Source organism: Tachyglossus aculeatus, chromosome 25 (genome assembly GCF_015852505.1).
Source record: "Tachyglossus aculeatus isolate mTacAcu1 chromosome 25, mTacAcu1.pri, whole genome shotgun sequence".
Lineage (NCBI taxonomy): Eukaryota > Metazoa > Chordata > Mammalia > Monotremata > Tachyglossidae > Tachyglossus > Tachyglossus aculeatus.
This window is the reverse complement of record NC_052090.1, coordinates 26,310,360-26,337,469: the sequence shown is the minus strand read 5'-3', so window position 1 is coordinate 26,337,469 and position 27,110 is coordinate 26,310,360. Positions and strand designations below refer to the sequence as shown.

The window sequence follows — 27,110 nt, the reverse complement described above, 5'->3', positions numbered from 1 at the left end:
TTCCCACCCGGCTGGTCGGGACCGGGATCGGTGCCTTGCTTTTCCCGGGAATCTTCTGATGGGCCCAGAGCCTGGGATGCTGGAAGCCCCAATCACTGACCAATTATCTTCGAGCGGGGATGCCCATCTCACCGCCATCTCCGCCACTTGTCTCCTAGGTAACCTTGGGAAGGTCACTTCACTTCTCTGGGCCTAAGTTCCCTCGTCTGTAAAATGCTCCCTCTAATCCAGCGCTTAGTACAGTGCCTGGCACATAGTAAGCACTTAAGAAATACCACAGTTATTCCCTAGCCTGTAAGATCGTTGTGGGCAGGGAATGTGTCTGTTCTATAGTACTCTCCCAAGCGCTTAGTACAGTGCTCTGCACTCAGTAGGCGCTCAATAAATACGATCGACTGAGTCGGGGTGCCGCCCTCTCCGCCCTGCCCCACCCCAGTGGTCCCTCACGACGGGCCCTCACTGGCCCCAGAAGCTGTGACCGAACGAACCAGTCAATTAGAGAAGCAGCGTGGCTCGGTGGGAAAGAGCACAGGCTTTGGAGTCAGAGATCATGGGTTCAAATCCCGGCTCCGCCAATTGTCAGCTGTGTGACTCTGGGCAAGTCACTTAACTTCTCTGGGCCTCAGTTACCTCATCTGTAAAATGGGGATGAAGATTGTGAGCCCCCCACCGTGGGACAACCTAATCACCTTGTAACCTCCCCAGCTCTTAGAACAGTGCTTTGCATATAGTAAGCGCTTAATAAATGCCATTATTATTATTATTATTATCATTATTATTACAGCCCAGTGGGGAGGAGGGATGGGCCTCACCGGCCTGGGGCCCTCGGCTGCCCCGTGTCCCCACCTGGCGTGTCTGCGTCTTAGAAGCTGTTCACTCAGAGGCGGTCAGCTCCCCCGCCTCAGCTCCGGGAGGAACTGAGGCCCGTCTGTCCCTTTCCGGCGATTCGATCCGAAACCTCGCTGGGCAGAGACCGCGGGATGGACCCGGGGCCTCCGTTCGGGCATAAGTAAGCTCCCGCAGAAAAGATTCCCTTTGGCACAATCCAACCTCGCCCTGGTGGATGGGACATATGTTGCCAATTTGTACTTCCCAAGCGCTTAGTACAGTGCTCTGCACATAATAAGTGCTCAATAAATACGATTGATGATGGGACCCTTTCTCTGAGGATAAAAGCCCACCGTCCCTTTCGGTTGACTCACGGCTGCAGCGATGCCATAGTTCTGAGGGGCGATGTGCCCGCTGAGAACGGGGGCAACCGTGGGGGACCGCTTCTGGCGAGGCCCGACCCAGCAAAGGCCGACAGCAGGTCAGTGTCTGAGAAAATGGTAGGACACGGGCCGTCCAGGGGCAGAGACCCTCGCCCTCCCACGCCTTTCCATCCAGTCTCAGGCTCCCACCATGATCCAGGGGCGAGACGGGACGGAGAAGCCGCCGGGCGGCAAAAAAATGCCGATTTCTGGGAGGCGGCCGGCTGCTGGCGGGACCAGAACTCAAGTCCTCGCCCAACCCCGGGCTGATGAAAAATGAATATGTCATCGGAGGAATTGCTAGTACGGCAAAGATTAATGAAAGACGCTTAGAACATTACAAGCCCACAAACTGATTTGATTAAAAAATAATCTCACTGGTCGCCCCTTAATATTCTCCAACTTATCTGCATCTCTCCCGTCAGATGGTTGTGATTAAAAACAGGTCAACGGGAGGGTAGCGGCGGTGCTCCCGGGGCGGACCCCACCCCTCGGCCCCACGCCCAACGCGCACGGCGAAGGGCGGGAATTCCCCGTCCGTTCGGACGGGCTCCGGCGGGAGGGACCGGAGGAAGTCTCGGGAACACGTGCAAGAGGTCGAAGGTCACTCCTCTAATGCCAACCTACTCACTGTGCCTCCATTTCCCCACCGCCCCCTCACTCATGTCCTGCCTCTTGCCTCGAATGCCCTCCCTCCTCAAGTCCGACGGACAACTACTCTCCCTGTCTTCAGGGTCTTAGCCAAGGCCCATCTCCTCCAAGAGGCCTTCCCTAAGACCCCCTTTCCTCTTCTCCCATTCCTTTCTGTTCACCCAGATTTGCAAAGAGCCCGGGCTTTGGAGTCAGAGGTCATGGGTTCAAATCCCGGCTCCGCCAATTATCAGCTGTGTGACTTTGGGCAAGTCACTTCACCTCTCTGTGCCTCAGTTACCTCATCTGGAAAATGGGGATGAAGACTGTGAACCCCCCCATGGGACAACCTGATCACCTTGTAACCTCCCCAGCGCTTAGAATCGTGCTTTGCACATAGTAAGTGCTTAATAAATGCCACCATTATTATTATTATTATCCCCCCGTCCCAGCCCCTCAGCACTTCATTCATTCATTCAATCGTATTTATTGAGCGCCTGCTGTGTGCAGAGCACTGTACTGAGCACTTGGGAAGTACAAGTTGGCAATATATAGAGACGGTTCCTACTCACAGTGGGCTCACAGTCTAGGGCTCACTTACGTTCGTATCTGCCATTTACTTATTTCTATTCACGTCTGTCTCCCCAGCTCTAGACTTAAGCTCCCTGTGGGCAGGGAATGTGTCTCTTTGTTACTGCTTTGTCCTCTCCCAAGCTCTTAGTACAGTGCTCTGCACACAGTGAGCGCTCAAGAAATACGGGTGAATGAACGAACGAATGACTGAAGGTCTCACCTGCATCTCTGCCGGCCTTCTTGGCTTGACGGTCGTCTTGGTCACCCAGGGCCCCGTCCTCGTCCGCCTTCACGGTAGCGTCCGGCTCCTCCCCCGGCTCCTCTGTGGGGGGAAGCAGAAGAGAGCTCCCTTATTCATTCAGCCATTCAATCGTATTTACTGAGCGCTTACTGTGCGCAGAGCACTGTACCACCTCTTAGGGATGGGGGTCTCTCCGGGCCGTGATCCCCGAAAGGGAGAAGGAGCATGGTGTACTGCCTAGAGCCCAGGCCTGAGAGTCAGAAGGACCTGGGTTCTAATTCCAGCCCCGCCTCTTGTCTGCTGGGTGACACTGGACAAGTCACTTCACTTCTCTGGGTCTCAGTTTCCTCATCTGTAAAAGGGGAGTTAAGACTTTGAGCCCCATGTGGGATGGGGACTGTGTCCAACCTGATTTGCTCGTATCCACCCCAGAGCTTAGCACAGTTCCTGGCACATAATAAGCACTTAACCACCACTACCATAACTATTATTATAATTATTATTACTGTGTGCAGAGGACTGTACTAAGCTCTTGGGAGAGTACAATACTACGATATGTTCTGTTAGCCCCAGAGTCCCGGGCTGGTCGATGATTCCTTGCGGGGGTGGCGGGGGACAGCGAAGCCACCCCACTCTCCCTGCCACCACCTGGTCACCTCGCCGCTGGACGACACGAGAATCTTCGCAGTAACTCAATCCCGTTCCGTTCTTCCGTCCATTTTCGCCGGGCCGTGGCCGGCAGATTAATCCGTAGCTGCGGCCAGAGAGGCCCACGTGCACGGGGGGCTTCGGCCGGGCCTCTGGTATGCGTGCGGACCGCCGATCCCACCCGCCCTGCCCCCTCCTCATCACCGTCTCTTGCCCATCAGAACCGGACTGGAGCGACCCCGGGCCCTCCTGCCAGTCAGACCCCCAGACCCTTCCCAGCAAGACCCCCTCCACCCAAACAGAAACAAACAAACCGACAGACAAAAAAAAAAAAATCCCATTTCCCCACCCAGGCCGGCCCTGTATAAATTAAGAGCTGGCCAAATGGGATGCAAACAGCCAGGCTGCTCAATTTCATAAAATCTTTAATGACCATATAAATTAACCCTGGGAAGGGGAAAGGTCGCAGACCCCATTTGCATACCATCCCTGCCCCCCCCACCCCCCCAAGTCGCTGGCGATAAGCAGAGAGCCAGGAGAGACGATTAACCCTTCAGGAACCGGGCCAAGCGCTGCCTCGGCCGGGGGAAGTGTCAGGCATTAACTGGAAATTACACACACTGCATAAAATTTTCATTGCAGATGCTCCAGAGACTGAGGGGTGGGGCCGCGGCCCCCCAACCCTCCCCGTGCGCCCCATGTTTTATTAATCACGCTCTTGACAGCGGAATGAAATATCCTCTGCCATCCGCACCAGCTGAGCTCCCAAAATTGCTACTTAGCGTCTGACGGTCCGGCCCCGCGGCCCAGAGATCAGGGATCGGGGAGGGGGGTGGTGGGGGACGGACCCCGGTTAGAGAGGCCCCCACCACGCTGCCCGCCGAGGACAAAGAGAGGCGCCTCCGGCCTCCTGGGCGCCGCCTCGAAGCCGGCCCGCTGCTTCGCGGCGCGTGGACCGAGGATGGGGACGGGGGCCCTCATCCCCGGGCCCCTCATGGCCCCATGGGCCCCTTCCAGTCCTCCATCACGCCGGCCTTGCACCCATCTGAGAGTGGAGCAGCTGGAGGGGCTTAGGGTCTGGGGGTGCGGGGGGTGAGGTCACGGGGGTCACGGTAGAGGGCCTGGATAGAGCCTGGGCCTAAGAGTCGTGTCACTTGTCCGCTGAGTGACCTTGACCGAGTCACCTCACTTCCCTGGGACTCAGTCACCTCATCCGTAAAATGGGGATTAGGACTGGGAGCCATGTGGGCCGGCCCGATTTGCTTGCAGCAGCATGGCTCATTGGAAAGAGCCCGGGCTTTGGAGTCGGAGGTCACAGGTTCAAATCCCGGCTCTGCCGATTGTCAGCTGGGTGACTCTGGGCAAGTCACTTCACTTCTCTGGGCCTCAGTTCCCTTGTCTGTAAAATGGGGATTAAGACTGTGAACTCCACGTGGGGCAACCTGATCACCTGGTATCCCCCCTCCAGTGCTTAGAACAGTGCTTGGCACATAGTAAGTGCTTAACAAATACTGTTGGGTAGGGACTGTCTCTATATGTTGCCAATTTGTACTTCCCAAGCGCTTAGTACAGTGCTCTGCATATAGTAAGCGCTCAATAAATACGATTGATGATGATGATGATGATGATCATTATTATTATTATTATTATACATCCCAGCACTTACTACAGTGCCCGACATGTAGTAAGCGCTTAACAAGTACGGCCATTATTAGCGTCACTGGGTCCCGAGGGACGAGCCAGGAGGGGAAAGGGGTGTCCGGCCTGGGGAGGGGGGTGTATGTGCATCCCCGCTTACCCCCTCTCTCTCTCTCCCGCCCCTCTGGTATGCTTTTCAAGTGTTTCCAGCGACTTTCCCAGTTTCCCAGACATCTTCTATACATCATCTGCGTAGCTGACCTCGCCCTGACCCTGGCGACAGTTTGAGAAATCTGAATGGGAACAAAGGGTCTGTGTAGAGCGGGGAGCCAACTCGAACACACCACTCCACCCTACCCTGCTTGGGCCCGGCCGGGCCGCCCGCTTAATCCTCCTGTGGACCAGGCCTCCCCACAATAATAATAATAATAATAATAATAATAGCATTTATTAAGCGCTTACTATGTGCAAAGCACTGTTCTAAGCGCTGGGGAGGTTACCAGGTGATCAGGTTGTCCCTCGTGGGGCTCACAGCTTTAATCCCCATTTTACAGATGGGGTAACTGAGGCCCAGAGAAGTTAAGTTACTTGCCCAAAGTCACACAGCTGACAATTGGCGGAGCCGGGATGCCTGCGGACCGACCACGGTGCTCGTGAGCGGCGGGCCCGTCGACCGGCAGGGGTGGAACCAGGGAAGTCCCGGCCGACGCTTGAATCGGGAGAAAAAAGGACCAGGGACACTAGTGACAACTGTGGTAAGTGCTTAGTACAGTGCTCTGCACACAGTAAGTGCTCAATAAATACGATTGATGATGATGGTATTTGTTCGGGGCTTACTATATGCCAGGCGCTGTACTAAGCGTTTGGATCGACCCAAGGAAATCGGACTGGACGCGGTCCCTGCCCCGCATGGGGCTCACGGTCTTAATCTCCATTTGACAGATGAGGTCACTGAGGCACAGAGAAGTCAAGTGTCCTCCCCAAGGTCACCCAGCAGACGTGTTATGGAGCCGGGATTAGAACCCTTCTGATCCTTCCGACTTCCAGGCTTGGGTTTTCAGGTCATGGGTTCAAATTCCAGCTCTGCCACGTGTCAGCGGTGTGACTTTGGGCGAGTCACTTAATCAATCAATCAATCAATCGTATTTATTGAGCGCTTACTGTGTGCAGGGCACTGTACTAAGCACTTGGGAAGTACAAGCTGGCAACAACATATAGAGACAGTCCCTACCCAACAGTGGGCTCACAGTCTAAAACTTCTCTGGGCCTCAGTTCCCTCATCTGTAAAATGGGGATGAAGACTGTGAGCCCCCCGTGGGCCAACCTGATCATCTTGTAACCTCCCCAGCGCTTAGAACAGTGCTTTGCACGTAGTAAGCGCTTAATAAATGCCATTATTATTATTATTATATTATTATCCGCTAGGCCAAGATGGTTCTTGTGCCCAGAGCATGCTGATGCAAACCCACGGAGGGTCCCGGTTGCCTCGGGGTCTGGCAGGTGCCCGCGGCGGGCAGGGCGGCCACTTCTCCAGCCACTCCCGTGCCTGGTGCTGAGACCCCGGGGGCCAGTCCCCCGGCCCCCCCCCGACTCCTACAGAGCCCAGCCCCACGCTCATCTCACCGGGTCAAATCCCACCTTCTCCAGGAGGCCCGCCCCGCTCCCCCACAAGCCCCACCAGCTCTCCCACGAGGCCCGAGTGCCCACGGGCTCACACGCGCCCACTCTGTGGCCATCGGACCCCGGTGCCCTCCATGGCATCCGCCTCCCCGGCTGGGCAGTCGGCCTCGAGGGCAAGGCCTGCGACTCCTGCTCCTCCATGGGGACGCGGTGACATCCCACCTCCACCAGCAGACCCCGTGGTTCATTCAGTCGTGTTTATTGAGCGCTTACTGTGTGCAGAGCACTGTACTAAGCACTTGGGAAGTACAAGTTGGCAACACATAGAGACGGTCCCTACCCAACAATCAATCAATCAATCGTATTTATTGAGCGCTTACTGTGTGCAGAGCACTGTACTAAGCGCTTGGGAAGTACAAGCCGGCAACATATAGAGACAGTCCCTACCCAATAGTGGGCTCACAGTCTAAAATCATAATTATTATATTATGATATAATATATAATGATATAATACATTATATATATATTATATATAATATTATTATATTATTATAATTGTTCACCCACCCTCTTAGACTGGGAATCCCACGTGGGATAAGGATTGTCCAACTTAAAGTTCCATGTAGCTCAGCCCTTAGAACATAGTAAGTGCTTAACAGGTACTACCATTATTATTATTAATATTATTATTATTTTGCTCATTACCTTTCTCTGAAAAGTCCCATCCAGGGCAGCCACGATCACCGTCTTCCCAGCATTGGCCATGGCCTCACTGAACTCCACGATATCTGGAAACTTTTCCCGGAGAACATGGGCCCGAGGATCACCACAGCGGGCGTGGTTCTCACCTCACCATCAGGACCCTTCCAGGACCCTTCCAGAACCCACCAGGGTTCTCCCCACAGCCCGAGGTTTGTTCCCGCGGTGCCTAGCCCACCGCTCCCACGGCATAGGATTTCTGGCAAGACACATTCCCGGACTGGAGGCAGGGGGGTGGTCCCGGAGAGCCGGGGGCGAGCTCAAAGCTGGACCACCGATGCCCTCGGGGACCCCATTCCCTGCCACAAAGCGGGTTCTCCTCACCACTGCCTTCACCGCTCTCCTGAGGCAAAGGAAGGGTGGGGTTGGAGCTATGAGACTGTTCATTCATTCATTCATTCAATTGTATTTATTGAGCGCTTACTGTGTGCAGAGCACTGTACTAAGCGCTTGGGAAGTCCAAGTTGGCAACATATAGAGACGGTCCCTACCCAACAGCGGGCTCACAGTCTAGAAGGGGGAGACTCCTCCCCATCACACCTGCCAGGCCACAGCTCAGAAAGCCCACCTCCTCCAGAAGCTTTCCCAGCTTTGCCCCACCCACTTGTGGCTCACCACGGCCCTGGGAGTCAGAAAGACCTGGGTTCTAATCTCTGCTCCCCTTCATGCCTGCCATGTGACCCTGGGCAAGTCACTTCACTGCCACTGAGAAGCAGCGTGGCTCAATGGAAAGACCCCGGGCTTGGGAGTCAGAAATCATGGGTTCCAATCCTGGCTCCGCCACTTATTGGCTGTGCGTCTTTGGGCAAGTCACTTCACTTCTCTGGGCCTCAGTTACCTCATCTGTAAAATGGGAGTTAATAATAATAATGGCATTTATTAAGCACTTAAAATGTGCAAAGCACTGTTCTAAGCACTGGAGAGGTTACAAGGTGACCAGTTTGTCCCACAGGGGGCTCACAGTCTTAATCCCCATTTTACAGATGAGGGGACTGAGGCCCAGAGAAGTTAACTGACTTGCCCAAAGTCACACAGCTGACTATTGGCGGAGCTGAGATTTGAACCCATGACCTCTGACTCCAAAGCCTGTGCTCTTTTCCACTGAGTCACGCTGCTGTGAGCCCCACGTGGGACAAACTGATCACCTTGTATCCCCCACAGCACTTAGAACACTGCTTTGCACATAGAAAGCGCTTAACAAATACCATTATTATTATTATTATCATTATCATCATTATTCTCTGTGCCTCAGTTACCTCATCTGTAAAATGGGGATTAAGACTGTGAGCCCCACATGGGACAACCTGATAACCTTGTATCTTACCCCAGCATTTAGAACAGTGCTTGGTACACAGTAAGTGCTTAACAAATACCATCATCATCATCATCATCATCATCATCAGACCCTGAGTGGCACTGGCGGCGTTTGATCCCTAGCAGCTTCCACCCCTTGGCTACCGACTTTCCCTAATGGGCTCTCACGGAGGTTTTCTCCCCGGCCTTTTGAAACCACCCATCGGGGCCGTCGGCCAGTGGTGTTCCATCCGCGTTCTCCGTGACGGTCCAAGCGGCCGGATCTCGCCCTCCTCACCCGCCAGATCTGCCACTCCAGGCTCCCCCGGCTCCGGGAGGCTTCGCTTAGCAAGTATTATTATTATTACTATTATCATTATTATCATCGCTATCATGCTCCAACTGCTTTCACAGGGGATAGACCCGCTCCCTGCCCACAGCAAGCTTCTGGTCTAGAGGGGGTCTCACTAGCAAAGTGGCTGGCGTTGCCCTTGGGGAGGAAGGGGTGACTGCTGGGGTCAATCATATTTATTGAGTGCTGACTGCATGCCGGGCCCTATACTAAGCACTTGGGAAAGAATAATACAACAATATAATAGGCACATTCCCTGCCCACAACGAGCTTACAGTCTCAAGGGAGAGACAGACATGAATAAAAATAAATAAAATTACAGATATTACCGCCATGTAATTGCCGGTGTGAGCGAAGGCCCTCAAGCCGTGATGGAAGGATCTCTGGTTGTGAAGGTGGGGAGCCAGGATGCCTGGGGCCAGCAGGCCTGCCGTGAGACCTGAGCAAGTGATCGAAACTCTCGGAGCCTCGGTTTCCCCAGCTGTCAGAGGTGGACAGATCCTCACACTCCCTCCAGGCCCCGCTGGGTCGGTACAAAGTCGGCGCTCAATAGATACCATAACCACTGGAGAAGCAGCGTGACCTTAGTAGAAAGGGCCAGGCCTGGGAGTGAAACATACCGGGTTCCAATTTTAGCTCTACCACTTGTCCACTGGGTGACACTGGGCAAGTGGCTTCGCTCCTCTGGGCCTCTGTTTCCTCCTCTGTGAAATGGGGATTAAATCCTCCTCCCTCCTACTTAGACTATGAGCCCCATGACAAGCAGAATTCAGTATCCAACCTGAATATCTTGCACCGACGCTTGAACAAATACCATAATATTATTTTTATTGTGCTGTGGATGGAGGGAAGATGGGCACCTTTCAGTAAGAAGCAGTGTGGCTCAATGGAAAGAGCTCAGGCTTGGGAGTCAGAGATCGTGTGTTCGAATCCCGGCTTCACCACTTGTCAGCCGTGTGACTTTGGGCAAGTCATTTAACTTCTCTGTGCCTCAGTTACCTCATCTGTCAAATGGAGATTAATCAATCAATCAATCAATCAATCAATCGTATTTATTGAGCGCTTACTATGTGCAGAGCACTGTACTAAGCGCTTGGGAAGTACAAATTGGCATCACATAGAGACAGTCCCTACCCAACAGTGGGCTCACAGTCTAAAAGGGGGAGACAGAGAACAGAACCAAACATACCAACAAAATAAAATAAGTAGGATAGAAATGTACAAGTAAAATAAATAAATAAATAAATAAATAGAGTAATAAATATGTACAACCATATATACATATATACAGGTGCTGTGGGGAAGGGAAGGAGGTAAGACGGGGGGATGGAGAGGGGGAAGACTGTGAGCCCCACGTGGGACAAACTGATCACCTTGTATCTACTCCAGTGCTCAGAACAGTGCTTGGCACTTAGTAAGCACTCAATCAATCAATGGTATTTACTAAGCACCTAGTGTGTACTAACCACTTGAGAGTAAGACATAACAATATAACCGACAAACTGCAATCGACTGATTGTGCCTATCAGCCCTATTTTACTGTATTCTCCCAAGTGGCTAGTACAGTGCTCTGTGCATAGTAAGTGCTCAGTAAATACCCCTGGTCGACTGATCCACTGATTCACAGGTGAGCGTGGGAGGGGCCCGACAGTGATAGGAGACTCGCCCGAGCAATTATATTCCAGAAGGAAGAGAGGGAGAGAAGGGGGAAGTGGGGAGGGAAGGAGAGAAGAGGGGAAAGGGAAGATATCCAAGTCCATAAGCTATTTCCCACTGAGGAAAAGTGTCTCCGGAATTCCCTTTCTGAACGAGATGGAAACGTACCAGCCAAAGAACGAGGGCTGAACGGACCGCAAAAGAACCCGGGAACAATTGTTCTTTTAGGAGATATTTATGGAAAGAAACCCCTTGCCTGGATTCATTTTCGGCTGCTCCGATATTTATTTCCAGATGATGGCTATCGTATTTCTGAGAAACAATCTCCTCCACCCAATGAGTAAAAAACCTTCCAAAGCAGTGGGGGGCTGGGGGGTAGTGTGAGAAGCCGCGTGGCCTAGTGGATAGACTAGATTGTAAGCTTGTCGTAGGCAGGGAATGTGTCTATTGTTACACTGTACTCTCCCAATCGCCTAGTACAGTGCTCTGCACTCAGTAAGCACTCCATAAATACAACTGAATGAAGGAATGAATAGAGCACGGGCACAGGAGTCAGAAGGACCTGGGTTCTAGTCCCGGCTCTTTCACCCGTCTGCTGTGAGAACTTGGGCAAGTCACTTGACTTCTCTGTGTCTCAGTTACCTCATCCAGAAAATGGGGATGAAGACCGTGAGCCCCATTATTCTTCCCCCCCCTCCCAGCCCCACAGCACTTATGTACATATCCGTAATTTATTTATTTCTATTAATGTCTGTCTCCCCCACTCTAGACTCCGAGCTTGTTGCGGGCTGTTTATTGTTGTACTGTCCTTTCCCCAGGGCAGTAAGCCCTCAATAAATGTGATTAATTAATTAATTAATTAATTAATGCGGGACAGGGACTGTGTCCAACCTGATTAGCTTGGATCTCCCCCAGCACTCAGAGCAGCACTTGGCACATAGTAGAGAAGCAGTGTGGCTCAGTGGAAAGAGCATGGGCTTTGGAGTCAGAGGTCATGGGTTTGAATCCTGGCTCCACCACAAGTCTGCTGTGTGACCTTGGGCAAGTCACTTCACTTCTCTGAGCCTCAGTTACCTCATCTGTAAAAATGGGGATTAAGACTGTGAGCCCCACGTGGGACAACTTGATCACACTGTATCCCCCCAGCGCTTAGAACAGTGCTTTGCACATAGTAAGCGCTTAACAAATGCCATCATTATTACAGTAAGCGCCTAACAAATACCATTAAAAAAGAAACAACGTGCCACCAACCCTGATCCGCTCAAACCACATCCCTCAGTCCAGACTGCAGTCGGGGAGAGGACAATTTGCCCGGTCTCCCCCTCGCCCTCCGTCAACCAGACGGCACGTCCAGAGGGGCAGAGGCCGGGGGAGAGGAGTGGGCTTTTGGGGGTGACCAGAAGAGTCTGCCATCCCCAAAGGGGTCCGCATACATGACTTTCCCCCTCCCCGCCCTGATCGTTCGGGCCGAAACTCCCCGGGTACCAAACACACCGTATGGCCCGAACCGAGACCACGATCGCTGCCGCTGCTGCAAAACCTCACTCTCTTCCCCAACCTGGGCCTCGAGACAATCTCCTGGGCACCAGGTGGGGTTCCCTTAAGCCCCCCAAGAGCAGGGGGTAGGTGGGCATAAGGGAGAGAACCCCCCCACCCAGCTCTGTAGCATTTGCAGCCCAAAATAACCGAACGACAAACAGTTTTAATTCTAGGCTTTGCACCAGGGGTGGCGGCGGCGGAGGGGGGGTTGTCATTTCGAAAGGAAATATAATTACGGGGGTATTTTCACTTTTCAGACAAATGTCAGTCACCGTAATTGCAGACCGTAGTTTTGCTTCAGAGCGAGGTGACATCACCGAAACCAAAAATGCATATTGTGGCCGAAATGGACTATTTATAAACTTTTAATTGGCCACGATTAATCGGATTTCTTTCTGTAATCCAAGCTGAGCATTTCGGCTAAAAAGCCCAACGCAAGCTCCACAGAGGCTAAAATTACCTTTCTCAAAAAAGACACAGGGAAAGGGGGATATTGGAGGATTTTTCCCTCTGATTTATGCCTTTGGGAATAAAATTGGGGGTTAAAATGAAAGTGTGGGGTAGGTTTAGGAAAATCGTGCTTAGATGTCAGATGCAGTCTGCCTTTGTGCTGTGCTCAGCAAGGGCCAGCGGTGTGTACGTGTGCCTTTGTGAGAGAGCAGTTTGCACGTGGTGCGTAAACACGCAGGCATGGTGTGTAGTGTATGAATGCTTGTGGTATGTGTGTGTCTGATGTGTGGACTATGTGCAGATGTGATGTGTGTGTGCTGATAATAATAATAATAATAATGATGACGGTATTTGTTCATCATCAATCGTATTTACTGAGCGCTTACTATGTGCAGAGCACTGTACTAAGCACTTGGGAAGTACAAATTGGCAACATATAGAGACAGTCCCTACCCAACAGTGGGCTCACATTAAGCGCTTACTATATGCAAAGCACTGTTCTAAGCGCTGGGGAGGTTACAAGTTGATCAGGTTGTCCCATGGGGGGCTCACAGTCTTCATCCCCATTTTACAGATGAGGGAACTGAGGCCCAGAGAAGTGAAGTGACTTGCCCAGAGTCACACAGCTGACAATTGGCGGAGCCGGGATTTGAACCCACGACCTCTGACTTCAAAGCCCGTGCTCTTTCCACTGAGCCACACTACTTCTCTGCTGATGTGCTGAAACCTAGTAGAGCCACATTTCCATGATTAGGTTAATCAAGACGAATCTTAGGAAATGTGATTTGTCCCATTTCGACTTGCCCGCCGCTTTCTGGGCCTGGGCCAAGGGTCAGCCCGGGCACCGTGGCCCGGGTTCCCTCCCCCCAACAAGTCTGGTACACCCCCGGGCCCCCACCCACCCATCCAAACACACACCTCCGACACAGGGGCCTGGAAATGATTGTCGACCTCTTTGGGCTGGCCCCCGGCAGAGACCCAGAGACCCAAGACCCCGTGGGAAGAGGTTGGGGGGCCAAGGGGGGCACGAACCCCTAAAACCGGGCCTGGGAGAAGGGAACCCTGGGGTGGGTGGGCGCCACGCGCCCGGAACAGATAACATCATGCCCGGCGGCCGTTTGGGGGAACACCTGTCAATCGTGCGTGGAATGAACTGATTGTGGGCTATTGATTGCATTTAAAGAAAGTTGTTGCGAAAAACGAAAATCAGCTAACAATTCGTGTAGAGCGGGCCGGTCGATATTTAAATGACTCCCTTTATTGATTTAAAATTAACTTTCAATTAAAAGATCCATAGGACTCTTAACTGCGACACTTATCCATTCAAGAGAAAATAAAGGTACATTTATCGATACACTTAAACAGCGGTGGCTGTTCCCTATCGATTCGGTCTTCTGCTCCGGGAACCGTCCGCGGCCTCGGGCTTCGGCTCGCTTCGGCTCCGGGGCTTCCCCGCGTGGAGGGGGCATCCGGAAAGGGTGGGAGCCTGGAGGGTCCCCCGTCCCCTCCTGCCCCGTCCAGACCTGGGGGGCGTCCAAGCTGGTCGGACCAACAAAATCTCTATGGGACTCATGAGGAGGAAGGGCCCGGCGAGAGGTTATCTGCCTTCCCCCTCTAGACTGTAAGCCCCCTGTGGGCAGTCGGTCAGTCAATTGTATTTACTAAGTGCTTACTGTGTGTACAGCACCGTACTAGGCTCTTGGGAGAGTACACTATTATATTATATTATATTATATTTTAGACTGTGAGCCCACTGTTGGGTAGGTACTTTCTCTATACGTTGCCAATTTGTACTTCCCAAGCGCTTAGTACAGTGTTCTGCACATAGTAAGCGCTCAATAAATACGAATGATGATGATATTAAAACAGACACACTCCCTGCCCATAACAAGCATACAATCTAGAAGGGGAGACGTTGATAGAAATAAATCAATTACAGATATGGACATGTGGCTTAGTGGAAAGAGCACAGGCTAGGGAGTCAGAAGATGTGGGTTCTAATCCCGGCTCTGCCACTTTATCAGCTGTGCGACTGCGGGCAACTTCTTGCGGGCACTGAACTTCTCTGTGCCTCAGTTACCTCGTCTGTCAAATGGGGATTAAGACTGTGAGCCCCACCCGGGACAACCTGCTGAACTTGTATCTACCCCAGTGCTTAGAACAGTGCTTGGCACATAGTAAGCGCTTAACAAGTACCATTATTATTATTATTATTATTATTGTTATTAAGTGCTGTGGGGCTGGGATGGAGGATGAATAAAGGGAGCGAGTCAGGGTGATGCAGAAGCGAATGGGAGAAGAAGACCTGGAGGACACCTCAAACTTAACATGTCCAAGTGGAATTCCTCACCTTCCTATCCATACTCCGTCTTCCCCGGGCTATCCCACAGCTGTAGACAACACCCCCGTCCTCCCAATTTCACGCGCCCGCAAACTCGGCATCATCCTAGACTCATCTCTCTCATCCACCCCGCGAATTCAGTCTGTCACCAAATCCTGTCAGTCTGCCTCCCCTTCTAGACTGTAAGCTCGTGGTGGTCAGGGGATGTTTCTGTTTATTGTTATACTGTCCTCTCCCAAGGGCTTAGTATAGTGCCCTGTACACAGTAAGCGCTCAGTAAACACAACTGTCTGACTGACTGCCTCCTACGTTCACAACATGAGATGCCCTTTCCTCTCCATCCAGACTACTTCTGTACTGATCCAAGCACTCAGTCTATCCAGGCTTGATCACTGCACCTGCCTCCTGGCTGACCTCTCAGCCTCCTGTCTCTCCCCACTTCGGTCCTTCCTTCGCTCTGCTATTCAGATCGCTTTTCTGAAAAAACATTAAGCCCACATCTCCCTTCTCCTCACAAACCTAGACGTCAAATGGAAACTCCTCACCGTTGGCTATCAACCCAAACTGCACGCTTCGCTCCTCCAACGCCAACGTACTCACTGTACGTCCATCCCACCTCTCGCTGCCGATCCCTTGCCCAGGCCCTCCCTCGGGACTGGAACTCCCTCCCTTTCCCTACCCGACAGTCCACCGCTCTCCCCAACTTCAGAGTCCTCCTAAACTTACAACTCTTCCAAGAGGTCTTCCCTGACTAAATCCTCAGGTGCTCACTCTCCCTTCTGGATCACTTGGATCTGTCTCCTTTAAGCACTCGCTAATCGCCTTACCCCAACCCCCCAGCTCTCAAGTACATATCCTAATAAACTCTCGTATCCTCCTGTCATATCTTCTCTCTATAAGTTATCCTAATTTTTGTCTTCCTCTCTAGGCCTTAAGCCCCTTATGGACACGGATCATGTTACCCATTCGATTGCACTGTACTCTCCCACTGCTTGGTACGACGCTCTGAACACAGTAAGCACTCAATAAATACCACTGACTGATTGATTAACATGATCCCTGACCTAAAAGAGGTGATAATCCATGAGCAGAGCATGTACGAGTCCCTTTTCTTATTATTATCGTGCCGTCGCGTCGTTTCCGATTCAGAGCGACTCTATGGATATACTTTCTCCAGAACGTCCTGTTCTCTGCCATAATCCGCAACCTTTCTAACGGTTCTTCCATTATCGTTGTTAGGGTTTCTATCTATCCAGCTGAAGGCCTGCCTCTTCCACTTTTTCCCTGGATTTTTCCCAGCATTAGTGTCCTCTCCAGAGAATCAGTCCTCCCGATGATGTGTCCAAAATATCCTAATCTAAGTCCAGTCATTTGGCCTAGTGGCTACTATGAGCACCCTGGAAGAGGACGATAGAATCGGAGCACTGTACTGAATGTTTTGGGACAGGGCACTAGAGGTAGTGGATTTGATCCTTGCCCCCAAGGAACTCATCGCCTGCTGTTTGCAGAGCACTGTGCCAAGCCCTTGAAAGAGTAGTGATTGTGATATTTAAGACCTTCCTACATGCCAAGCACTGTACTAAGCGCTGGGGTAGATACAACAGATGCAGATTGGACACAACCCCTGCCCCACATGGGGCTCACAGTCTAAGTAAGAGGGAGAATAATAATAATAATAATAATAATAATAATGGCATTTATTAAGCACTTACTATGTGCAAAGCACTGTTCTAAGCGCTGGGGAGGTTACAAAGTGATCCAGTTGTCCCACGGGGGGCTCACAGTCTTAATCCCCATTTTACAGATGAGGTAACTGAGGCCCAGAGAAGTGAAGTGACTTGCCCAAAGTCACACAGCTGACAATTGGCAAAGCTGGGATTTGAACCCATGACCTCTGACTCCAAAGCCCGTGCTCTTTCCAGTGAGCCATGCTGCTTCTCCTACAGAACAGATATAATGATAATGATGATGGTATTTGTTAAGCGCCTACTCTGTGCCAGGCACTGTACTAAGCGCTGGGGTGGATACAAGCAGCTCGGGATGGACACAGACCCTGTCCCGCAGAGGGCTCCAAGTCTTATTCCCCATTTTACAGATGAGGTAGCTGAGGCCCGGAGAAGAGAAGTGCCTTGCCTAAGGTCACACAGCAGACAAGCGGCGGAGTCGGGATTAGAACCCATGACCTTCTGACTCCCAGACTCTCGCTCTATCCACTATGCCAAGCTGCTTCCCAACTGAGGCCCGGAGAAGTGAATCAATCAATCAATCATATTTATTGAGCGCTTACTGTGTGCAGAGCACTGTACTAAGCGCTTGGGAAGTACAAGTTGGCAACATATAGAGACAGTCCCTACCCAACAGTGGGTTCACAGTCTAAAAGGGGGAGGCAGAGAACAAAACCAAACATACTAACAAAATAAAATAAATAGAATAGATATGCACAAGTAAAATAAATAGAGTAATAAATATGTACAAAAGTGAAGTGACTTACCCAAGGTCATTCAGCAAACAAATGGTGGAGCCGGCATTAGAACCCAGGTCCGGGCTCAGGCCTGAGCTCTGCAGTGTGTCCTGGTGGCTAGAGCCCGGACCTGGGTTCTAACCCCGGTTCCGCCACTTGTCTGCTGAGTGATCTCGGGCAAGTCACTTCACTTCTCTGGGCCTCAGTTCCTTCATCTGTAAAATGGGGATGAAGACTGTGAGCCCTGTGTGGGCTTGGGGACTGTGTCCAGACCGATTATCTCGTATCTACCCCAGCGCTTACAAAGGAGCTTGGATCATAGCAAGCACTTAACAAACACCATCGTTACTATTATTATTATTGTCACGTGGCTTCTACCGTAGAGTACGGAGACACAATCGCTACCCTCAAGGAGTTTACAGTCTAGCGGTATTTCCCTCCCAGCCTGTTCAGTGGAGCCCACAGGACCACGGGGCTGACCCTCCCACAACGGCTCCGGGGCCAGTAGAGTAGTCCCCCTCCCTTCCCCCCCGTCTCTGTTGACTCTGTTTTAGCCTCCAACCCTCAACCGCGTTTCCCCTTGACCAGACGCATTCCAGCGGCCGCGTGACCACGACCATCTTGGGAGGTCACGGACCCCCTCAGATGCCCCGTCTGCTCCACCGAAATTCCCGGGGGAACGGGATGGAGGGGTGCATGTGGGGGGACACGCTGGGGAGGGCGAGCAGAGTCCAAGGGTCAGCAGGCCACAGCGACGATAACAACAGCAGCAAGTCAGTCGGTCAGTCGTATTTATTGAGTGCTTCCTGTGTGCACAGCACTGTACTAAGCACTTGGAAGGGTCCAATATAGCAATATAACAGACGCATTCCCTGCCCACAATGAGCTTACAGTCAGGAAGAGGAGACGGACATTAATAGAAAGAAATAAATGGCAGATATGGACGTAAGTGGCGTGGGGCTGGGAGGTGGGGGATGAATCAAGGGAGCAAGTCAGGGTGAAGCAGAAGGGAGAGGGAGAAGAGGAAAGGAGGGCGCAGTCAGGGAAGGCCTCTTGGAGGAGATGGGCCTTCTACAAGTCTCTGAATGGGGACAGGGGGGAGTCATTGTCTGTCAGATTTGAGGAGGTAGGGCGCTCCAGGCCGGAGGCAAGACGTGGACGACGTAGCAGGAGGATGAAGTCCGGGGAGAGGGGGGCCGGGAGTTTTATCACCGCCATCCCACAGGGAGCATAGCCCGTGGCCTCCCCCTCGCCTGGCTGGTCACCGCCCGTGACCGCGCCCACAGTCCTCCCCTGTCTCTTTCTTTCGCCAGAGCGGGAAGCCCCCACCCCCGCCCCCCAACCACCGGCTCACGCGGGAAGTCTGCTTTTTCATCAAAGCTCAGGAGAGCTCGGCAACAAAATCAATGCCTGCACGTTCACAGCCGTTTCCCGGGTTTTGTAAGACAAATCTTTCAAACGGGAGCTAGTTGAACGCTATCGAGCCGGGCTTCGATCCGCCGGAGGGGGCCACGGGCCCGGAGGCCGCGCCGGAAAGCTGGAGTTCGAGGGTACGGCCCCAAGCTGGCCACCCCAGATGACCTCTCCTCCCTGACCCCTCACCTGGCCTGAACTGGTCAGTCAGTCAGTCAACCAAATTTATTGAGCGCTTATTGTGTGCAGAGCACTGGACTAAGCGGTGAGGAGAGGGCAATACAACAATAAACAGACACATTCCCTGTTCTAGAGGGGGAGACAGACAAGAGTTTAAATGAAGAAATGACGGACATGGACATAAGTGGTGTGGGGCTGGGAGGGGGGATGAATAAAGGGGGCAAGTCAGGGCAACGCAGAAGGGAGAGGGAGAAGAGGAAAGGAGGGAAGTAAGGGAAGGCATCTTGGAGGAAATGGGCCTTCCACACATCAGTCAACCGTATTTATTGAGGGCCTACCGTGTGCAGAGCACTGTACTAAGAGCTTGGGAGAGGACAATATAGTAGACACATTCACTGCCCGCAACAAGTTTAAAGACACACATGATGGTTCAGTTTTCCTGCGCTGTGGGAGTCTTGTCTCTTCAGGGGTGGTGGCACCTCAGTTCTGGCCCTCCTCCTCCTCCTTCTTTTTTTAATGGTATTTGTTAAGGGCTCACTCTATGCCAAGCACTGGGTAGGTACAAGCTAATCAGGCCAAATCAGGGAAGCAGCGTAGCCCAGTGGAAAGAGCCCGGGCCTGGTTTGCAGAGGACTGGGTTCTCATTCGGGCTTTGCCAGTTGCCTTCTGCGTGAGCTTGGGCAAGTCACTTCACGTCTCTGGGCCCCCGTTGCCTCAACCGTAAAATGGGGATTCAATAGCCGTTCTCCCTTTCCCACGGACCGTAAGCCCTATGTGGGACAGGGACTGTGTCCGGCCTAATTAACCTACCCCAGCACTTAGAACAGTGTTTGACACATACCGAGCACTTAAAAAATACCATTAAAAAATAAGAAAAACGGGCCCGGGATTCGGAGGACCTGCATTCTAATCTGGACTCTGCCACTTGCCCGCTGTGTGGCCTTGGGCAAATCATTTAACTTCTCTGGGCCTCAGTTGCTTCTACCATAAAAATGGGGATTGGATCCCTGTTCTCCCTTCTACTTCGACTGTGAGCCCCACGTGGGATGGGGACTGGGTCCGACCCGATAGATCTGTTTCTACCCTAGCATTTAGAACAGTGTTTGACACACAGTAAGAGTTGAACAAATCCCGTTAAAAAGAAAAACAAAACAAAAAAGCAGTGAAGTACGAAGGGCCCGGTAGAAAATGTTCCTTCCATTCATTCAATCGTATTTATTGTTTATTCTGTGCAAAGCACTGTACTAAGCGCTTGACTAACTGCTCATGGACAGGTCACAGTCAAATACATCACTGCCTCCAGCAGAAAGATTCCGGCTTCCCCGAGAGTCCATTCTCTCCCCGGGATGTTAGTCGGGCCCTGCAGGCCCATCTTACTGCTGCAGTAATAATCATAATTATTATCAATTCCCTCATCTGTAAAACGGGGATTAAGATCGTGAGCACCATGTGGGACAGGACCTGCATCCAACCTGATTAGCTTGTGTCTACTCTAGCGCTTAGTACGGTGGCTGACACATAGTAAGTGCTTACCAAATACCACACTATACTTGACGTATAGTAATAGGAATAATTATAGTATTTGTTAAGCACTTCCTACCAGACATGAGATCACCCGATTGGACTCAGTCCCCGCCCCACCCAGTCTAAGCAGGAGGGAGAATGGCTATTGAATCCCCATTTGGGGGAATCCCCAGGAGAGCCCCCCACCTCAATCCGCCAGGCGACCCTCCGCCTGGCTTCACGCCGGACAGTCCGGAGGTCGGCGGGTCTGTCCAGCCTAGCCCCAGGGTGTCTCCATGGTCCCCAAAGTTGGCCCGGATCCCTCCGGCCTCAGGCGGTGGCTTCTTTGGCAGCAGATGGGCGAGATGGCCCCGTGCCAGGTTCCACAGGTTTTGAAACCTAGGAACACGTTGGCTTGTCGGTGTTGGAATCGGGCTCTTGCCCCTCTTCTTCACAGTCTTGTCCAACATGCTCATAGCCGGACAAATCTCTAACAGAGGGCCGGTGAGTCTGGCTCGGTCACCCAATAAGCCATCAACTCCCTGACCTTCATAGAGGTGACCCTCAAGACCCCCTCTCTGGTCCCCATTTTGGCTCCAGGAATGACGGGTCTTTCCTGCGATGTCGCCTCTCGACGACAGCAACGCAGAGGACAGGGCGGGCGAGGTCTCCGGGAAGGAATGAGCTCGCTGCGGGCGGGGAGTGTGTCTGTTCATTGTTTTATTGTACTCTCCCAAGTGCTTAGTACAGTGTTCTGCACACGGTAAGCGCTCAATAAATACGATTGAATGAATGAGTGAATTAAAGTAGGGGGATATAGCTGTTACTTGTCATCAACAGCATCGATTAGAGTGCTGGAAGACTGGACTTTGCAGTGATTTCTCCGGTCGGCGAGCCTTCCATCTCGTCTCCCTGGGCATTTGAAGATGACAGTGTGTGCAGTGAGTTTATTAATAATGATGGTATTTGTTAGGCGCTCACTATATGCCAGGCACTGTACTAAGGGCTGGGGTGGATACAAGCACATCGAGTTGGACCCAACCCCTGTCCTACATGGGGCTCGCGGTCTCAATCCCCATTTTACAGATGAGGGAACTGTGGCCCAGAGAATAATAATAATAATAATGGTATTTGTTAAGCACTTAATACGTGCCGAGCACTGTCCTAAGCACTGGAGTAGATACAAGGTGATCAGGTTGTCCTACGGGGGGCTCCCAGTCTTCATCCCCATTTTCCAGATGAGGGAACTGAGGTCCAGAGAAGTTAAATGGCTTGCCCAACGTCACACAGCAGTCAAGCGGTGGAGCCGGGATTAGAACCCAGGTCCTTTGTCTCCCAAGCTGGGTTCTTGCCACTAAGCCACACTGCTTCTCTGGACTAGAGAAGTGAAATGACTTGCCCAGGGTCACACAGCAGACAAGTGGCGGAGCTGGGATTAGAATCCAAGGCCTTCTGACTCACGGGGCCGGCCTCTATCGGCTTCACCATTTCCTGAGTGCAGAGAACCATATGCTAAGCACTCGGGAGGTACAAATCTTGCATCTACCCCAACGCTCAGAACAGAGCCCAGCACATAGTACGTGCTTAACAAATATCACCACAAATCCAAGAGTGGGGTGACCCATTCCCCGGCCGCGATGAGAAGCAGAGCAGCTGAGTAAGAAGCGGCCCGGCTTCATGGATGGAGCCCAGGCCTGGGAATTAGAAAGTCCTGGGTTCTCTTCCCGGCTCCGCCACATGTCTGCTGTGAATCCTTGGGGGAGTCACTTCACTTCTCTGTGCCTCAGTGACCTCATCTGGAAAAAATGGGGATTAAGAGTGTGAGCCCAAAATGGGACGGGGACTGTTCCCGACCTGCATCTACCCCAGCGCTTAGAGCAGCGCTTGGCACACGGTAAGCGCTTAACGAGTACCAGAGCTTAGAGCCGGGGTCGCCTCCGGAGCCGCCGTCAGGAGTGGTTTCTGGGCACATCAAAGCCGGCCCAGCCAGCTCGGCTTCGATGGCTCCCTCTTTATGCTCCGCATTGAGACTTGCTAACTGTTGGTTATAAAATTCCTTTGATTTTTCTGTAGGTAATAAACTACTTTGGCAATTACTATCGACAGTCCCGGATAATCTGGAAGGCCGTCTGGCCCGAAGACGATGAGAGTTGCAAATCACACTCCGCTGAAAGAGGGCAGGGGAGCGGGAGGGTGTAGAGGCCGGCTTTCAATTTCACCCGTGCTGATGATCTCATTCCCGATTCCATATGCACGCCTGAATCACAGAATCCCTCAAGCAGCTCCGTGGCCCTTCTCCTTGGAAAATGCCTATTACGCCTTCGTACCTCTCCCGCTGTCTGAATGAAGAGGGCCATTTCGCCGGGCTTAAATAGCAGAAAATTGCACTCGTTTCCTCGGACCGGGCTCCTCAATCTCTATTAAGCGACCCTGGGACAAAGCGGGGAGATGGTCCGACGGGGGCGGGGAGGGGGTTGCTTTTTCCCTTCGTGGGCACCGATCTACCTGCTCCCGTGTGCGGAAATATTTTTCCGGCACCGGCCCCCTCGGTGCGGACAATGAGGGAGGGTATCCGGATCTCCCTCGAATCCCCAAAACGCAACTGGTAACAAAGAGATGAGACCGAAGCCTTTGTCTCTGTGCCTAGGAAGGGGGATCCCTAGAGAGGCAGTGTGGTCTAGCGGACAGCGCCCTTGCCTGAGAGTCGGAAGGACTTGGGTTCTAATTCTGGCTCCATCCCTCACCTGCTGGGCGATCTTGGGCAAGTCGCTTCACTTCTCTGGGCCTCAGTGACCTCGTCTGTAAAACGGGGATTTGAGATGGGACGGGGAACGTGTCATCATCATCATCATCATCAATCGTATTTATTGAGCGCTTACCATGTGCAGAGCACAGTACTAAGCGCTTGGGAAGTACAAATTGGCAACATATAGAGACAGTCCCTACCCAACAGTGGGCTCACAGTCTAAAAGGGGGAGACAGAGAACAAAACCAAACATACTAACAAAATAAAATAAATAGAATAGATATGTACAAGTAAAATAAATAGAGTAATAAATATGTACAAACATATATACATATATACAGGTGCTGTGGGGAAGGGAAGGAGGTAAGATGTGGGGGGATGGAGAGGGGGACGAGGGGGAGAGGAAGGAAGGGGCTTAGTCTGGGAAGGCCTCCTGGAGGAGGTGAGCTCTCAGCAGGGCCTTGAGCTCTCAGCAGGGCCTTGGGTGTCTGACCCGATGGTTTGCTTGTATCCACCCCAGCGCTTAGCACAGTGCCTGGCACACAGTAAGTACTTAACACATACCACAGTCATTATTATCATTAGAAGGGGCCGCAGCTTAAAGAAGAGGGCAAAGGGCGAAAGCACCGTGTCCTTGTCACTCTTTTCCTGCCTGCTACCAGGAAAAACGGGGCTGCGGCGGGAAGGGGAATTGGGGGATGCCCGGTTCGACTCGGAACGAGGGGCCTGGATGAGAGGGACGCTGAGCAGAAGCAGGCCGTCAGCCCGCACACTTGGCTCCTCTAATGCCAACCTTCTCGCTGGGCCTCCGTTTCGTCTATCTCACCGCCAACCCCTTCCCCACATCCTGCCTCTGGCCTGGAACGCCCGTCCCTCCTCATATCCGCTAGACGATGACTCTTCCCCTCTTGGAAGTCTTCTTGAAGACCCATCTCCTCCCAGAGGCCTTCCCTGACTAAGCCCCCTTTCCCCTCCTTCCACTCCTTTCTGCATCACCCTGACTTATTCATCGCCCCTCCCAGCCCCACACCACTTATGTAATAATAATGGTATTTGCAAGCACTTACTATGTGTCAAGCACTGTCATATCTGTAATTTATATTAACGTCTGTCTCCTCCTCTAGACTGTCATAATAATAATAATGATGGCATTTATTAAGCATTTACTATGTGCAAAGCACTGTTCTAAGCGCTGGGGTGGATACAAGGTGATTAGGTTATCCCACGTGGGGCTCACAGTCTTCATCCCCACTTGACAGATGAGGTAACTGAGGCACAGAGAAGTTAAGTGACTTGCCCAAAGTCACACAGCTGACAATTGGTGGAGCCGGGATTTGAACCCATGACCTCTGACTCCAAAGCCCGGGCTCTTTTCCACTGAGCCATGCTTCTTCTCATAACAATCAATCAATCAATCAATCGTATTTATTGAGAGCTTACTGTGTGCAGAGCACTGTACTAAGCGCTTGGGAAATACCAGTTGGCAACATATAGAGACAGTCCCTACCCAACCGTGGGCTCACAGTCTAAAAGGGGGAGACAGAGAACAAAACCAAACATACTAACAAAATAAAATAAATAGAATAATATTATTGGGTCAAGTCCAATATTATTGGACTGTAAGCTTGTTGTGGGCAGAGAATGTGTCTGTTATAGTGTTATATTGGGACCGTCTCTATATGTTGCCAACTTGTACTTCCCAGGCGCTTAGTACAGTGCTCTGCACACAGTAAGCGCTCAATAAATACGACTGAATGAATGAATGAAATACGATTGAATGAATATTGTCCTTTCCAAGCGCTTAGTACAGTGCTCGGCACATAGTAAGCGCTCAGTAAATACAACTGAATGAATGAATGAATTTGACAGGTAGAGGGAAGGATGCCCAGTTCTTTTTATCCGGCCATATGAAATGCATCTTAGAACAGTGCTTTGCACATAGTAAGCGCTTAACAAATACCATTATTATCATTATATTATTATTATCTTGGAACTCCAGCAGGGCCCACAGCCAAAATGACACTGGGGCTCCCTACCCAATAAATCGTATTTTTTGCCAATTATTATTATTTGTCAATAATTTTTGTCAATAATAATAATAACGATGGTATTTGTTAAGTGCTTACTATGTGCAGAGCACTGTTCTAAGCTCTGGGGGGATACAAGGTGATTAGGTTACCCCACGTGGGGCTCAGTCTTAATCCCCATTTTACAGATGAGGCAACTGAGGCACCAAAAAGTGAAGTGACTTGCCCGAAGTCACACAGCAGACAAGTGGCGGAGCCAGGATTAGAACCCGTGACCCCTGACTCTCAAGCCCGGGCTCTTTCCACTGAGCCACGCTGCTTCTCTTGTTGTGCAGAGCACTGTACTAAGCACTTGGGAGGGTGCAATATAACATTACATGGACACATCCCCCGCCTACAATGATGGAGCTGACAGTTCAGAGAGGAATTCTGATGAGTTCCCCCTGTAGAAGCCGTGTGGCCTAGTGGATAGACCCCGGGCCTAATTGTCAGAAGGACCTGGGTTCTAGTTCTGACTCCACCACATGCGTGTTGTGGGACTTTGGGCAAGTTCCTTCATTTCTCTGGGCCTCATTCATTCATTCAATCGTATTTATTGAGCGCTTACTATGTGCAGAGCACTGGACTAAGCGCTTGGGAAGTCCAAGTTGGCCACCTATAGAGACGGTCCCTACCCAACAGCGGGCTCACAGTCTAGAAGGGGGAGACAGATGACAAAACAGAACGTATTAACAAAATAAAATAAATAGAATAAATATGTACAAATAAAATAAATAGAGTAATAAATACGTACAAACATGTATACATATATACAGGTGCTGTGGGGAGGGGAAGGAGGTAATGCGGGGGTAAGGTAATCAATCAGTAGTATTTATTGAGCGCTTACTGTGTGCCGAGCACTGTACTAAGCCTCAGTTATCTGCTCTGTAAAAAGGGGATGAAAACTGTGAGCTGCTTGCGTCCAACTTGTATCTACCATAGTGCTTGGCACATAGTAAGCACTTAAATGAGAAGCAGCATGGCTCAGTGGAAAAAGCCTGGGCTTTGGAGTCAGAGGTCATGGGTTCAAATCCCAGCTCCACCACTTGTCAGCTGTGTGACTCTGGGCAAGTCACTTAACTTCTCTGTGCCTCAGTACCCTCATCTGTAAAATGGGGATTGACTGTGAGCCCCCCGTGGGACAACCTGATCGCCTTGTATCTCCCCCAGCGCTTAGAACAGTGCTTTGCTCATAGTAAGCGCTTAATAAATGCCATTATTATTATTAAATACCATAATTATTATTATTATTTGCTCTTCTGACGAATCTCTGGCCCGTTCTCCGCCATCGGCCGAGGACGAGAGACCAGGCTTTTCTTCAGGGTTGTTTCTCCCGCCGAATCTGAAATCCCAACTCTGACTCCAGGGTCCGCGTGGGGAGGGGGCAGGAGGAGGGGAGAAAAGCCAGAGGAAGAATCAGCTCGTCTTCACCATTTTCCTCGGAAAGCAAGGTGATCATCATCATCATCAATCGTATTTATTGAGCGCTTACTGTGTGCAGAGCACTGTACTAAGCGCTTGGGAAGTCCAAGTTGGCAACATATAGAGACAGTCCCTACCCAACAGTGGGCTCACAGTCTAAAAGGTGATGCGGTCCCTCCCCTCACTGCCCCGAAACCGGGTCGTTTGGCATTTTGAAAAGACGAAGAATAATAACAGTGGTGGTTTTTAAGCACTTAATATGTGCCAGGTACTGTACTGAGCACTGGGGTGGATCCAGCGTGAGAAGCAGCGTGGCTCAGTGGAAACG

At 51.5% G+C, this 27,110-nt stretch overlaps 1 protein-coding gene across 1 annotated transcript in view; it reads right to left on the bottom strand.

Annotated features, from left to right (window-relative positions):
• The window catches only part of ZFHX4 (zinc finger homeobox 4), a 144,666-nt gene that overhangs the window by 28,003 nt on the left and 89,553 nt on the right, over positions 1–27,110 (bottom strand). Inside the window, exon 6 of the mRNA XM_038766534.1 lies at positions 2,674–2,775. Within this exon, the coding sequence (XP_038622462.1) occupies positions 2,674–2,775 (102 nt within the window). The remainder of the gene's footprint in view (positions 1–2,673; positions 2,776–27,110) is intronic.